General features: G+C 38.9%; 1 protein-coding gene across 2 annotated transcripts in view; it reads right to left on the bottom strand.

Annotated features, from left to right (window-relative positions):
- Nucleotides 1-16,373, bottom strand: part of Usp32 (ubiquitin specific peptidase 32) — a 162,635-nt gene that overhangs the window by 101,358 nt on the left and 44,904 nt on the right. For both annotated transcript variants that reach the window (XM_052755777.1, XM_052755776.1), the window contains exons 3-5: nucleotides 12,510-12,615; nucleotides 8,239-8,357; nucleotides 994-1,153 (exon numbers count right to left, since the gene is read on the bottom strand). In XM_052755777.1, coding sequence (XP_052611737.1) covers nucleotides 994-1,153; nucleotides 8,239-8,357; nucleotides 12,510-12,615 — 385 coding nt within the window. The remainder of the gene's footprint in view (nucleotides 1-993; nucleotides 1,154-8,238; nucleotides 8,358-12,509; nucleotides 12,616-16,373) is intronic.

The following is a 16,373-nucleotide window of genomic DNA, read 5'->3' as shown; positions in this document are numbered from 1 at the left end:
ATTACAGATGGTTGTGAGCCACCATGTGGGTGCTGGGACTTGAACTCAGGACCTCTGGAAGAACAGCCAGTGCTCTTAACCTCTGAGCCATCTCTCCAGCCCTGGCTCCCTTTTTGGTCTGAGGAGTCAGAGAGGTAAGAGGTGACTGTGGCTGCTCTTTTGCTACTCTGATCTTTCAGCTTTTACCCCGATATCTGACTCTGGGTTTTTATTATTAAGACTAATTAGGATCCCATGTCAAGATTGTATAACTGAATAGTGTCTCCCAAAAATTCATTATCAATTGGAACTTCACAGTGTGGTTATTCTTTTTTTTTTTTTTTTTTTTTTTTTTTTGACAAAAAGGGTTTCTGAAGAAATAATGAATTTATTTATTAGCAGCTGGAAATGAAGTTATGGATTTAGTCTGGGCCTTAAATCCAATGACAAACCCAAAGTACACAGAAAGTTGGATGTAGTGAGACATGCCTGTAATCCTAGCACTTGGGAAGTAGAGCTGGGAGAATAAAAAAGTCAATGTCACCTTTGGCTACATAACATTTGAGGTCAGCTCTGAGGATGTTAAAAAAGAAAGAAAGAACTCAAAAGACATACAGAGAAGGCCCATGAAAACCAAAAGAGATATGACGTAGCCATAAGCCATGCAATGCTTGGGATTACTGAAAGCAGGAAGAAGAATTAAGTTCTTTCTCTGACAGGAACAGAGCTCTATCAATACCTTCGTTTCAGCAAATGGAACTCCTGGAGACTAGATTTCTCTTATTTCAGTTTATGATTTGTGGTAATCTGTGGCAAACAGCTCAGAAAACTAATATAGGTTTATTAAGGATAATTAGTAAAGGGCTGTATTTTCCATGCTCCACTATCTTATTTGATTATATATTGGAAGAAAAAAGCAGCGACAAAAACTTTTTCATCTTTATAAGCATATTCTGTTATTATCAGTCAATTACATTAAAGGTAGAAGGAAAACAATATAGTGTCATTACTTACAGTGTGTGACTCCAGCCAGAGTTTGGTAGAAAGTAGGAGTGTCACTGTCATCAGTGAGGGTCACATACACACCCCCAGACAGCAGCCAGCGAGAGAAGGTAAAAGCATCTTTGTTTAGAAGAAGCCAAGTTCTAAATTTTTCATAGTTCACCTTTTCACCCTGAAAGTAAAGTAAGAAAACATGTTTAGTACAATTTTAGGTGTAGTACTTGGAGCCTGAACAGCCTGGAATTATCAGGGGTTGACATTTTCCCATCTATACCTAAACTCAGGGCTGCCTAAATACCACCGGACACATGTCTTCGGGAAGCAAACTGTTATTTGAAAACCAAAACAGTTGCACTTCAGTTAAAACTTATGTGCTAACTGTAAATTATTATCAATTCATTAAAGCAGTCAACTGCCAATAATAAACTACATTTTAGCCGGGCATGGTGGCTCACACCTTTAACCCTAGCACTCAGGAGGCAGGTGGATCTCTGAGTTCAAGGCCAGCAGGGCTACATAGAAAAACCCTGTCTGGAAAAATCAAAATAATAATAAGAAGAAAACAAAATAAAAAACCCCTACACTTTATTTGCTAAGGTATATCCCGAAACCAATAGGCAATATTTACATTTGTTTTGATATTTAATACTCTAGTGCTGGAGAAATGGCACAACAGTTAAAAGCATAGGCTGATAACGAAGAGGACCCAGGCTCAGTTACAAGCACCTACATGATGGCTCACAAAATTCCTCACTCCAGTTTCACAAGATCCAACAGCTTCTTCTGGCTCTTCAGGAACCAGGCACATATATGCATGAAGGCAAAAGAGGCACACACATAAAAATAAAATATAAAAAAAGATGTTTCCTTTATTTTTATTTATTTATTTATTTTGTTTGTTTTTCAAGACAGGGTCACTCTGTGTATCCCTGACTGTCCTGGAACTCACTCTGTAGCCCAGACTCGCCTCGACCTCAAGAGATCCACCTGCCTCTGCCTTCCAAGTGCTGGGACAAAAGGCGTGCGCCGCCACCACTGGGCTCCCTTATTTTTAAAAATTTATATTAAGAATTTTATATTTGGAATAAAAAATTATTCCAAATTTTCACTTATCTTTATCTTTTAGCAATATGTAACCTAAATTAGTACATATTTAACTAAAGTTGTCTAAATTAAAACACTTAAATTTCATTTGCAAATTAAAAACAATTATTTAGAAGTCTAAATAGACTTCCAAAATAGACAATCAGGATCCCAGAAATCAATTAAGAGTTCAGAAACAAGTAAGTTAGATCAGCTTAGTGGCGCAGGCATTTAATCAATCCCACCACTTGAGAAGCAGAGGCAGGAGGATCTCTGAATTTGAGGCCAGCCTGGTCTACAGAGCAAGGACAGGTCCTTGAACAGTCAAAGCTACATAATGAGACCCTGTCTCGACAACCCACACCAAAAGAAGCAAGTTCATTCCCATTTTTTGCTTTACTTTTTAAAAGAATTATTTGAAAATTTCATACAAGTAAACAATGAAATATGATCATCTCTACTTCCCCATCTCACCCCTCTAACTTCCTCCAAATCCCCTCCACACATAATCCTCTCAAGTTCATGTCTTTTTACAAGTAATTGCATTACTAAATCTCTAGAGAAAAAAAAAACCTATCTAGATTGAAGAAGATTATGCTGAAACTGCTTTCTAGGTCAAGTCCTTTGCTTGGACAATAGCTCTTAAGTTTAGTAGGGACTAGACATTGCTCTGAGGAAAAGAAAAACCTCACGGGAAATATGACAAAGAATGACATTCAGGGGCCTAACAACTCCAATCCTAATACAAATGTTGAAGGATATAAAACAACTCCTGGGGGCTGGAGAGATGGCTCAGCGGTTAAGAGCACTGGCTGCTCTTCCAGAGGTCCTGAGTTCAATTCCCAGCAACCACATGGTGGCTCACAACCACCTGTAATGAGATCTCGCACGCAGGCAGAACACTGTATATATAATAAATAAATAAATCTTAAAAAAAAAAAAGAACTGTGTGGTCTGTCTGTTCCCCAAAGCACTGGTTCTTTCCCTCTTTTAAAAAAAAAAAAAAAAAAAAAAAAAAACAACTCCTACATTGTTTAGTAGGATCTTACTAAGTACAACAATATGCTTAGCCTACTAGTTTGAGAACACTCAGCATCAATGCAATGCAAACCATGGGGACAACACCAACAGTCTTGTTTCAAATTTGAGACAGGGACACAAGAAGACACTGCAAACATGTTGGGTATTAAGGATTCTGTCCTATTCCTACTCTATCCATGTTTATCTAAAACTAAAGTAGAAGTATAAATTCCACAGGTTTGTACACTTTCTACACAGTTAACTCTTAAGATACTGGGATAAGTCTTAAAAGTAATGGCATCATTTATTACAACTAGCTTTTTAAAAAGATGATTATGACTTTATGAATTCTGTACTTGGCTTTCTTCCCTTTTTCCTAACTTACACCTTAAAAACTCTTTTTTTTAATTTTTTTTTTTTTTGGTTTTTCGAGATAGGGTTTCTCTGTGTAGCTTTGGAGCCTGTCCTGGAACTCACTCTGTAGCCCAGGCTGGCCTCGAACTCACAGAGATCCGCCTGCCTCTGTCTCCCGAGTGCTGGCTGGGATTAAAGGCGTATGTGCCAAAACCGCCTGGCTAAAAACTCTTGAACACTATAAAATGTCTGTCTATTTCTAGGCTGTATGACAGCTCACAGCCACTAGGTATCTTCACTAAATAACCATTACAGGTTTGATAGTAATGATTAATATCAAGCCCATCTGCCAAACACCGGGGCAGAAAGGAGGTTGAAGATTGAAGTGATCACCAATGATCATATAATCAATCATGACTATATAATGAAACTTTTATATAAACTCAGAAGGAAGTGCTTAAGAGATGGCTCAGAGCATACACTCTTCCAAAGGACCAGAGTTCAATTCCCAGCACCCATATCAGGTGGCTCACAAATACATGTGACAGATCCAATGACTATAGCTCTGAGAGCACCTATGTGCTCACTTGCTCTCTTTCACTTATACATTTATACATGTGATTGTTGTATGATATTTTGTTTGTGTTCTGACAAAGTTTGCCTGGAGATCAGAGGGCAGAGCTAGCCACTAGTTAACCATAGAGGCCAGGCAGTGGTGGCACACACCTTTAATTCCAGCACTATGGAGTATCATGCCTTTGACCCTTGCATATGAGACACTCATGCCTTTAATCCCAGCACTAGGGAGGTGGAGACAGGAATATAAAGTGGGTGGAGACAGAATCTCTGCCCCATTCAGTCTGAGGATTCATGGAGACTGGATCCCCTCCATTTGGTCTGAGATTTCTGGTGGCTGGCTGCTCTGCTTCTCTGACCTTTCAGCTTTCACCCTAATATCTGACTTCAGGTTTTCATTGTTAAGACTAATTAGGATCACGTTTCACATGATTAAGAATAAAATACATCAGCTGGGCAGTGGTGATGCGTGACTTTAATCCCAGCAAACAAACACACAAACAAAAGCAAGTTCAAATTCTTTGTACCTATGCTGGCTAGTTTTCTGTCAATTTGACACAAGCTAGTCATTTGGAAAAAGAGACTCTATTGAGAAAATGCCTCTATAAGATTTGCTTATAGGCAAGTCCATAGTACATTTTCTTAAATGACAACTGATGTGGGTGGGTCCAGTCATTGTGGATGGTACAACCTTGGTCCTGGGTGCTATAAGGAAGCAGGCTAAGAAAGCCAGGAAGCAGGTAGCAAATAAGCAGCACCCCTCCATGGCCTCTGCATCAGATTTGCCTCCAGGTTCCTACCCTGACTTCCCCCGGTGATGGACTGTAATGTAGAACCTTAAACTGAAGTAAACTTTTCCAAGCAGCTTTTGGTCATTTTGCTTTATCACATCATTATATAAAAACCCTAACTAGCCGGGCGGTGGTGGCGCACGCCTTTAATCCCAGCACTCGGGAGGCAGAGCCAGGCAGATCTCTGTGAGTTCGAGGCCAGCCTGGGCTACAGCGCGAGATCCAGGAAAGGCGCAAAGCTACACAGAGAAACCCTGTCTCGAAAAACCAAAAAAAAAAAAAAAAAAAAAAAAAAAAACCCTAACTAAGACAATAGCCATGTAAAAAGCTGATCAAGGCTGCAAATGCCTTTAACTCCAGCACTGGAGACAGAAACAGGCAGATATATCCCTAGAGCTCAATAAATCCCTTAGAGCTCACCTAAAGGGCAAGCTTCTGGTTCAGTGAGAGACACTGTCTCAAGGCAATAAAGCATACTAACAAAGGAAGATACCCAACTTCCTGCTCTGCCACATCCACGTGTACAGGTGTATGCAACCACACACTCATGTGCATACACTAGAACAATAAAAACACAGAACACACCAGGAGTTCCAGATATTTGGAAGACTAAAACAGATTTAATTTCGAATATGAGATGAAGACCAACTTGGGCAACACAGGAGACGCCATCACAAAACAAACGGCTGCAGGTCACAGTAAACTAAATCACTCGAAACCAACTCCCAAACCACCTTCTGTAGTTTGTAGCCATCTCAGTTAACAGGAATTCTAAATCTTTATTCAAACCATGATTTTCTATTCTATGCTAGCTTGTAACCAAAATAAGAAAAGATTCTGGAAGTCCACCTTCAAAATAGACAGCAATTAGGGCTGGCAAGATGCTCAGGAAGTAAAAGCACTGACTAAGCAAACCTGGTGACCTGAGCTCCATTCCCAGAACCCCAGTACTAATGGAAGGAGAAAACCTGACTCCACAAAGCGATCCTCTGATTTCTATATGTATACATACCATGGCATGACACCAACACACATACACACACATCATATACATACACCATAGTAACTGAAATTAAAACATTTAAAGATAGTTAAGTAGAGAATTTAATAATCTCTCACTATCTCACTGCTCTATGCTATGATCTAAATAATCATGCCTCTTACCAGGACTCCCACCTAAGGGTACATTAGAACCTGTCTCAAAAAAAATGAATGCTGGCATCTTGCCAGTGTAGTAGGCATTTCTATAATCCCAGCTACTTAAAAGTTAAAGAAAGAGACAGGGGGATAGCAAGTTTAAGGCCTGCCTGGACTGTAAAGAAAGTTAAAAGTCAGCATAAGTAACTTAGGGAGACCCTGTCTCATATAAAAATGAAAAGGGTTCGAGATATGGCTCAATGGTAGAATGCTTGCCTAGCATACACAAGGCTCTGTGTTCAACTGCTAATACTGCAAATTTTAAAAGGAGGGATAGAAGGGAGAAGGACCTTACATATTACTCATCTGCTCAAAACCCTCCAAGGGTTTCTATTGTACTTAAGGTAAAAATCAAAAGACTCACACTATAACCTCCAATGGCGATGATGAGACTAGCCCCCATAGCATATACAAGTATGAATATTTGAATACTTTGAATACTTGGTCACCAGTTGGTAGAACTGTTTGGGAAGGATAAGGAGGTGTGGCCTTGTAAGAAGGGGGTATCTCATGGCAGTGGGATCTGAGGCTTCAAAAGCCTCCCACCATTCCCATTCTCTCACCTAGTGCTGTGTGGATTAAGGTGTTGGCCTTAAACTGTTCCTGCCTCTATGCCTTTGCTCCACTGCCATGGACTCTAACCTCTTAAACTAAGTTCAACTAAACACACTCTTTTATAAGTTGTCTTGGTCATGGTGTTTTATTACAGCAACAGAAAAGTAACTAATAGATATCCTTCACACTACAATAATACCACATTGATTCCTACTATTCCACTGCTAATTCCATTCCAACTAAATGGGCCTTGTTATTGCTTCTTTGACAGGCAAAACACATTTCCACCTCAGGGTCTTTACTGTACTCTCTTCATGGAAGGTAGGTATCATCATGCATATCAATCCTTTGCTTGAGTTTCACTTTATCTGACAGAATTTCATAGTTATCCCATACAGAAGAGAATACTTAGCTGCTTCCTCCCCTACCTCTCTTGTTCTACTTAATTTCCTTATAGCGCTAATTACCACCTAATGCATATGCTACTGTCAATAATTTTAAGGAACAAGTGGCCAACCACTTTTAGTTCCCATCAGCAAAATAAGAATGTCTGAATAAGTCTTATTCAAATGCAAAACTATATTATTTTCTCTAAAAAAAGAATAGAATATTAATGCATTTGCTATCTTTGTGAAAAATCCATTAATTCAATTTGCAAAGATTTTTTTTTTACCAGCAATTTTTTGTTACCAGAAAGAAACAAAGCATAGCCCAATTTATAGTGAAATACTAAAAAATACTTTTACAGCAATTTCAAGTAAGTATGGCAGAACCAAAAATATAATACCTAACACATAGAAATGCTAAATAGATCTAGTGCACACCTATGATCTCTGCAGGAGCCTGCATGTGCAATGGAGTCAGTGTACCTGTGTGGGAGTGTGTAGAATTATAATGTAAGTATAAACAATTAATTGCCTTTATGGAAAAATTGAAGATTTTCTTTTTTTTTTAAGTTTTAGTTTATTATTAAATTATGTTCATGTGTATGGGTATGTGCATATGAGGGCAGGTGCCCCCAGAAAGCAAAATGCCAGATTCTCTGGAGCTGTGAAGTTGTTAACCACCCAAACTGGGAGCAGGGACTCAAACTAGAGTCCTCTGGAAGAGTAGCATGCACTGTTAACCACTGAGCCATCTCTTCAGTCCCAGAATTGAGGATTTTCTAATTCACAAACACGGAGGCAATGAGAGGCATGGACTCTTTTGTGTATGTGTGTGTTTTGGTTGTTTTGAGACAAGGTTTCTCTGTGTAACAGCCTTAGCTGTCCTGGAACTCACTCTGTAGACCAGGCTGGCCTAGCATTCACAGAGATCCGCCTGCCTCTGCCTCCCAAGTGCTGGGATTAAAGGTATGCACCACAATACCCATCTGAGACATAAACTCTTCAATTTCACTTTATCTGACAGATTTTTCTAATTACCTTAAAAAGCAACACTCACCTGACTCCTCCCCATCAATACTGGTCCCCTTATTCCAATTTAGTTTCCTGTTGGACTATTAGATAATAGGAATAACTCTTTATTGATCACAGCACATAAAGAGTTGAAACATTAATTATTAAATATAAAAATGCCAAGAACCCTCTTATGCAAACATCCATCACAGCCATATTTATCACAAACTAAGAGTTAATACTTCATCAACATTAAGAAATGAAATATAAATCTTTAAACATACCTCCGAGAAACACTTCCTGAGTGTATCTGGGACTTTGCCATCCACCACATGGAGCATTCTTTCCATTTCTTCCCGTACAACATAGCTCCCAGATTCACTTGAAAAAAGACTAAAAATATCTAAGAGAAAGAAAAATATAAATTACTCTTAACATACATCAAGTATAGTTAGTAAAAGTAAGGAGAGAAGAGGAAGGCACAATTGCACTTTGTAAGTACAATTTATAATTGTTGTTGTCATCTTCATCGTCCTCTTCCTCCTCTTCTTGAGATGGTCTTGCTCTGCAATCTCAGCTGGCCTTGAATTTACAGTACTCCTGCCTCAGCCTCTTGAGAACTATGATTACAAGTGTGTGCCACCATGCCTAATTTACTCTTCAAAATAATTGTGTGGTATTTTTTCATACATGTAATTAATACCAAGTGTTAGCAAAGACTGGAACAAACAGGATCTCCCCCTCTTTTTTCCCCCCTTTTCTTTTTGGTTTTTGTTGTTTTGGGGTTTTTTTTTTTATGTTTTTTGTTTTGCATTCTTTTATGAGACAGGGTTTCTCTGTGTAGCTGTGGCTGTCCTCGAAATTGCTCTGTAGACCAGGCTGGTCTTGAACTCAGAGATCTTCCTGCCTCTGTCTCCACAGTGCTGGGATTAAAGGCATGTGCCACTATCCCCTGGCCAGGACCTTTTATAAAATGTGAATGACTATATAAATAAATGTAACCATTCTGGATTTGCCAAAATCTAGAAAAGGTAAAGGTATGTGTCAGAAACTCTACTCCTACACAATCCCATTTTAACTTTTAGGAATGTTGATACTTGTACACAAAATGCAAGATGTTCACTTAACTACTGTTGAAAGAGTAAATATTAGAAAGAAGATAAATATTTATCGAGAAAAGAAACAAACTGAGATGTATGAGTATAGATAATGAAATACCATACAGCAGTTAAACAGAATAGGTACTTCAGGATGAGTAAGCATTAAGAAATATGATAGTAAGGGAAAAAAGCAAATTTCAAAATAATCATAGACATTTTAAAAGTTGAGCACCTGCCAGACTCTTGAAAATATGATTACAGATATGAATATAAGACATAAAAATGTGCAAAAGGTAAAAGAAATCATTAAATTTCTAAGAGCACTAATCTCTAAGAAGGGCAGAAATACTGGGATTTTGAAAAGACTTAAAAGATAACTCATCATATTTTCTTTTTGTTGTTTTGTTTTTAAAGATAGGGTATCATGACAGCAGTGGTGGCACATGCCTTTGATCAGCACTTGAGGGGCAGAGACAGGTGGATCTCTGAGTTTGAGGCCAGCCTGGTCTACAGAGTGAGTTCCAAGACAGCCAGGGATACACAGAGAAACCTGTCTCAAAAAACCAGCCAACAAAACAAAAAAGACAGGGTGTCATATAGCCTCCAACTTGCTATGTAGCTGAGGATAACCCTGAAGTACTACTGATCCTCTTGCCTCTATCTCCCAAGTGCTGGGATTATAGGGATGTGCTACCAAACAGAGCAAACTTTTTTTTAAACATCAAGATGTAGAATGCAGATGACAGAATTTTTTTTCCTCTATAGGATAAGGTTTCTCTGTCTAACAGCTTTGGCTGTCCTAGAACTTACTTTGTAGACCAGGCTGGCCTTGAACTCACAGAGTTCTTCTCCTTGTCCTCCCAAATGATGAAATTAAAGGTGTATGCCACTATTGCCTGGCTAAAAGTACCTATCTTATGCACTTCTGAAAAGCTGTTACGGTTTGAACACTGTCACACAGAAAGGTAAACTGTAGTTGTAGTCTTGGTGTCATGGAGCCTTGGTTCCAAGACCCCTCAAGCATTCCAAAATGTACCTAAATACATAAAACTGTATAGTACTTATATATATATAAATATATACATATGCATATTAGATCTCTCCCTTCTGCTGGGAATAAAATCTAGGACCTTGTACATGCCAAGTACTCTACCACTGAGCTACATCTGATGAGCCAGCCATTCTCCTGCCTCTGCCTCTCCAGTGCTGGACAATATGTGTCACCATATGTAGTTAGTTCTCTGTATTTTAAATCCTTTTTAGTCTGGCAAGATAGAAGGCTGATATATAAGTATTCCAGGCAACGTAGGATGTATAATGAAACTTTCAGAAAAAATACTTTCTGACCACAGTTCATTTACAGAATAAAATTAATTTCCAAAGGTGAAATATAAACTTTTTATTTTATAAAGTAAGGAAAATACAGACTACTAATTTTATGTCTTCAGGTTTTTGTTTGTTTGTTTGTTTGTTTTGTTTTGTTTTTTGAGACAGGGTCTCACTATGTAGCCCTGGCTGGCCTGGAACTCATGATGTAGACTGGGTTGACTTCACATTCACAGATATCTTACCTAGTTTCTGCCTCTCAGTGCTGGGATTAAAAAAATGTGCCACCACACCCAGCCAGATTTTTTTAAGTTAACAGCCTTCGTGAAATATAATTAATCTTAGTGAAAAATTAATCTTTTAAAAATACACATTTTAGTGATTTTTAGTATATGCATAAGGTTGTACAACAATTACTACTAATTTCAGAACACTTTTATCAACCTAAAAAGGAATCTCATACCTACTAATAATGTAGCTGAGTGGCAGCATGTGTGAGGCTCTGGTCTAGATCTATAAAACCACAAAAAAGGGGGAAGCAAAAACCAAAACCCCTCATACCTATCAGCAACTATTCATTATCCATTTCCCTGTCTGCCAAGTATCCTAAGTGTCACTCACCTACTATATTCTGCCTCTATGGGTTTGCTTATTCTAGAAATAACACGAAACTATAATCATATGTGATCTACTATAAATAGCACCCAGTATTCAGTAATATATATGTGTGTGTGTGTGTGTATATGTATGTAAAGATATATATGTGTTTTAAATATATTTTTATTTATGTATATATGTGTATATGGGAAGTACATACAGTGGCCAGAAGAGGATGTCAGATCCTCTGGAGCTGGAGTTACAGGCAGTTGTGAGCCTCATGACATGGGTGCTGGAACCAAACTCAGGTCCTCTCCAGGAGCCAATACATGCTCTTAACTGCTGAACCAACTCCTCAGCCCCTCAGTAAAATATTTTTAAGCCTTATGTATGTTTCAGCATGGATCAATCAGTACTTGATTTCCTTTCCTTGTAAAGTAAGGTTATATTGTACAGAAACTTATATTTTTTTTTTAAAAAATCCATCCAGATAGGCCCTGAGTTTAATTACCAGCACCAAAAATAAGTGACTAAAAACAAAATCTAAATTGGTAACACTATCATGTTACACTCCCAACAGCAAAGATTAAGGACTAGTGTTGTGGAATATTAATTTAAGATGTGTTACATTTGTTTATGCTCTGGAACAATTGTTTAATGATGCAAAGATGTGTTGCATTCTCTTAAGTTGCATTTGTTTAACTCTGTGAAGCTGTGATATTTTGCCTGTCTAAAACACCTGATGGTCTAACAAAGAGAAGAACAGTAAATAGCAAGGCAGGAGAAAGGACAGGAGGGCCTGGCAGGCAGAGAGAATAAACAGGAAGAGAAATCTGGGAAGAAAGGATGAAGAAGAAAGAGAACAAGGAGAGGAATATCCTAGGGGACAGCTCTCCAGCCACACAGCCAGCCACAGACTAAGAGTGAAAGTAAGATATACAGAAGGAAAGGAGCCGAGCGGTGGTGGCGCACGCCTTTAATCCCAGCACTCGGGAGGCAGAGGCAGGAGGATCTCTGTGAGTTCGAGGCCAACCTGGGCTATAGAGTGAGTTCCAGGAAAGATGCAAAGTTACACAGAGAAACCCTGTCTCGAAAAACAAAAAACAAAAAAGAAGAAAAGGAAAAAGCCCAGAAGCAAAAGGTAGATGGGATAATTTAAGTTAAGGAAAGCTTGCCAGAAATAAGCCAAGCTAAGGCTGGGCATTTATAAGTCATAATAAGCCTCAGTGTATGTATTTATTTGGGAACTGGGTAGTGGGCCCCCGCAAAAGAGCAAAGAATAAAAAACAACCAACAACAGACTGCAATTTTTACAAATGTTTGTCAGCACTGTTATTATATTTTAAAGTGTAATGTAGTATCTCAGTAGTTTTAGTTGACTTTGATGACTAACAATACTGAACATTTCTGAATTGCTTATTGGTCAATTGTGTATCTTTGGAAAAATAGCCATTACAGTCTTTGTCTTTCAGATTTTGAGGTTAATTATTCTGCACATATGATATTATTATCACTAAGATAAAAGAACTTACATTTTGCTTTCTCTTCATCTTTGCCTCTCGTAAGGAGCACGAGTCCAACTATTAAGTTATTGAAGTGCAGCCCTTTGGATGTTCCACCAAAAGAACAGTAAATCACCTACAGAAAGAAAGTGAGAAAGCCAACCTTAGAGATGCTACAGTTATTAGGAAAGAAAGTATCATCATCCTTAACTAAACCTTGCCTCCATCTCCAGAAAAGGCTCTGATTAATTAATTTTAGTGAAATAATGATAATGATTCTCTCTTCTTTTTTACCTTATTACAACATTCAGCTGATATGCCCACCTACTCTAACACACACACATTACAGGATGACACAACTGACTACTTATTTTGTTTTAGATCCTTATCAAGATCCAAAGGGGGAGACTTCCTTTGATAGCTGCAATAATTTGATAAAAAATTTATGCAATTACAGAGTATCTTTTAACTTCAGCTACACTTACACATTTATTATGTTGATTAGAAAGAACAACATTCCCTAATTTTCAGAATTATAAACTCCAAAAAATTTATTAACAATAATTTACTATAATATTTATAATAGAATAAAAACTATAGACATAAAAGGGACTCATTCAAAATTATTAGAAACTACTTATTAAAATTTATTTACTCAAAAATTATGTATGGGCTAGTGAGACAACTCAGTTGGTAAGGAAGCTCACCACTAAGTCTGACAACCTGAGTTCAATCCCTGGAACCCACAAGATAAAAGGAGAGAAACAATTTCTGCAAGTTTTCTTGATCTCCACATGTGTGCCATGGCATGGACACACATGTAAAATAAGCAAATGAGGGCTGGGCAAAAGTGTTGCATGTCTATAATCCAAATGATCAGTAGGCAGAGGCAGGTACATCTTTATGAGTTTCAAGGCTAGCTTGTTCTACATAGTGAGTTCTAGGCTAGCCAGAGCTATACAGTGAGACTCTGTCTCAAAACAAAACAAGCAAGACATGTATGTCTTGGTAGTGCGGGTGTATAATCTCAGCTATTTGGGATATAAATACATGGCTTCTGCTTCAGAAAATATTTTTCCTGAATAAACTTTAATATGCCCTTTAAAGAACCTGACTCAAAGTCAACAGGACTTAGCTAGGGATATAGCTTAGTTGATAAAGCACTGTTCTGGCATGTGCAAGGCTCTGGACTCAACCCCTAATATTGAAGGAAAATAAAAGTAAACAGTCAATGACATCAAGTTAATGTCTTCAAAACTTAACTTTATGTAATATTCCTGAGAACAAATACTTTTCCATTTAAATTTTTAGTGAACATGTGATCCATCAATTCATTTTTATCTATAAAAACATTTTTCTAGGCAAACAATCTTTTGCAAATATTATTCTATTAAACTCAATTACTCAAGAGCAAATTTTGCAGATCTAAATTTCTTAATGAAGAAATGATTTTTTTGGAAATATCTAATCAATAGTAAGCTTTGGGTGGACACAGTTATGTGGGGGGACCTAGGGGAAAATTAAATACTATCATTCTACTAAATGAACATAGCAATAAAATAACGCCTAAGGACATTCTGCTATACCTACAGATCAGTGTCCTGCTCAGCCATCATTAGAGCAGCTTTCTCCTACAGTAGATGAGAACTAATAGAGACACACAACTGGAAAATGTATAGAGATTGAGAGATCTTGTAACACTCAATCCTAAATGGGATATTTTCATCAAATCCCTCCCTTCAGGGCTCAGGGAATTCTGCAAAAGAGGAAGCTGGAAAGATTGAATCTCATAGGGAGTGGCACTATTAGGCAGTGTGGCTTTGTTGGGGTAGGTATGGCCTTGTTGGAGGAAGTGTGTCACCATGGGGGTGGGCTTTGAAGTTTCCTATGCTCAGCCAATTTCCGGTTACCTACAAGCCCAGATCTAGGCAGCACCATGTCTGCCCGCACACTATGGTGATGATGGACTGAATCTCTGAAACTGTAAGTGAGCCATGCCAATTAAGTGTTTTCTTCATAAGACTTGCCGTGGTCATGGTGTCTCTTCACAGCAATAGAAACCCTAAGACAGAACTGATGCACATATGAACTCAGAGACTGTGGCAGCATGCATATGGCTGCAGGGATCCAAAATCAAATGGGGGTCCCACCACTAAGATGGGGAAGTAGACACAAGCTCCCATCCCCAACCAAGAAGCTACCTCCAACTAACAAGAGCTTGCAAAGGAAAACTTAGTTTCTCCAAAGGAATCTCACTGGGTATACAAACCATACTTAAGGGCAAGCCCTATGCCCAGCAGAAGACAGCCAACACAAAACAAACTTAAAAAATACTTTTGGTCTCATATTGTTTGTTTGTTTTGTTTGGTTTTTTGGTTTTTTGAGACAGAGTCTCTCTGTGTAACGGTTTTGGCTGTACTGGAATGCTTTGTAGACCAGGCAGGCCTGGAAGCCACAGAGATCTACCTGCCTCTGTCCCCCAAGTGAAGGGATTAAAGGTGTGTGCCACCACTGCCCAGCTGGGCTTTATTTTTAAACCTTACTGGTTCTTTGCTTGCATATTATGGTTTTAGATTTTGTTTTTATAGGTTGTGTGTGTCTGTGTGTATCTGTGTGCGAATGCATTTCTTGTGATCTCTTTTTTTGTTGTTGTTAAGGTGTTCATTTTGTTTTATTCTTGTTTGCTTGTCTTTTTAAATTTGCCTGCTTGTTATCTTCAGAGAGAGAAAAAAAGAGGTGTGGAGTTTGAAGGTTGGGAAGGTGAGGAGGATCTGGGAGATTAGGAGAGGAAACCATGATCAGAATACATTGTACAAAAGTAACTATTTTCAATTAAAATAAAATAGAGAAGACATTATCTCTCTCTTTTTTTTTTTTTTTTGGTTTTTTTTTTTTTTTTTTTTCAAGACAGGGTTTCTCTGTGTAGCTTTGCGCCTTTACCTGGATCTCGCTCTGTAGACCAGGCTGGCCTTGAACTCACAGAGATCCGCCTGCCTCTGCCTCCCGTGTGCTGGGATTAAAGGCGTGCGCCACCACCGCCCGGCTTTTTTTGGTTTTTGGAGACAGGGTTTCTCTGTGTAGCTTTGCACCTTTCCTGGAACTCACTCTGTAGACCAGGCTGGCCTTGAATTCACAAAGATCTGCCTGCCTCTGCCTCCCAGTGCTGGGATTAAAGGTGTGCGCCACCACCGCCCGGCGAGAAAACATTATCTCTTATTTTGAACTCTTAATTATTATATACTCTCAATCATAATGAACACCTTCAGATATGAATTCAGGTTTCTTGTAACTGAAAAGTGATGTGACATTTTCTAGTTCAATTATTTGTGCTAAAACTCACTGCTTCCCCACCCCCACGGGTTTCTCTGTGTAGCTTTGGAGCCTGTCCTCAACTTGCTCTATAGACCAGACTGGCCTTGAGATCCACCTGCCTCCCGAGTGCTGAGATTAAAGGCGTGCACCACCACTACCACCACCACCACCACCACCACCACCACCACCACCACCACCACCACCTCCTCCTCCTCCTCCTCCTCCTCCTCCTCCCCCTCCCCCTCCCCCTCCTCCTCCTCCTGAAAGTCACTGCTCTTAAGACTGATTAAAATAAAAAAAGTCCATGTTGAGTCCAATTAACAATGACCTCTGTTCTCTGTGTAGCCCTAGCTGTCCTAGAACTCACTCCGTAGACCGGATGCCTGCCTTTGTCTCCTGAGTTCTGGAATTAAAGGCATGTGCTACCACTGACCAGCAACATTGACATTTTACAAGAAAGTATTTTTCGCCGGGCGGTGGTGGCGCACGCCTTTAATCCCAGCACTCGGGAGGCAGAGCCAGGCGGATCTCTGTGAGTTCGAGGCCAGAGGCCAGCCTGGACTACCAAGTGAGTTCCAGGAA

The sequence above is a fragment of the Peromyscus californicus genome, unplaced genomic scaffold (assembly GCF_007827085.1).
Source record: "Peromyscus californicus insignis strain IS unplaced genomic scaffold, ASM782708v3 Scaffold_3__1_contigs__length_106647218, whole genome shotgun sequence".
Lineage (NCBI taxonomy): Eukaryota > Metazoa > Chordata > Mammalia > Rodentia > Cricetidae > Peromyscus > Peromyscus californicus.
Note: the sequence above shows the minus strand (reverse complement) of the source record. Positions and strands in the feature narration are given on the sequence as shown.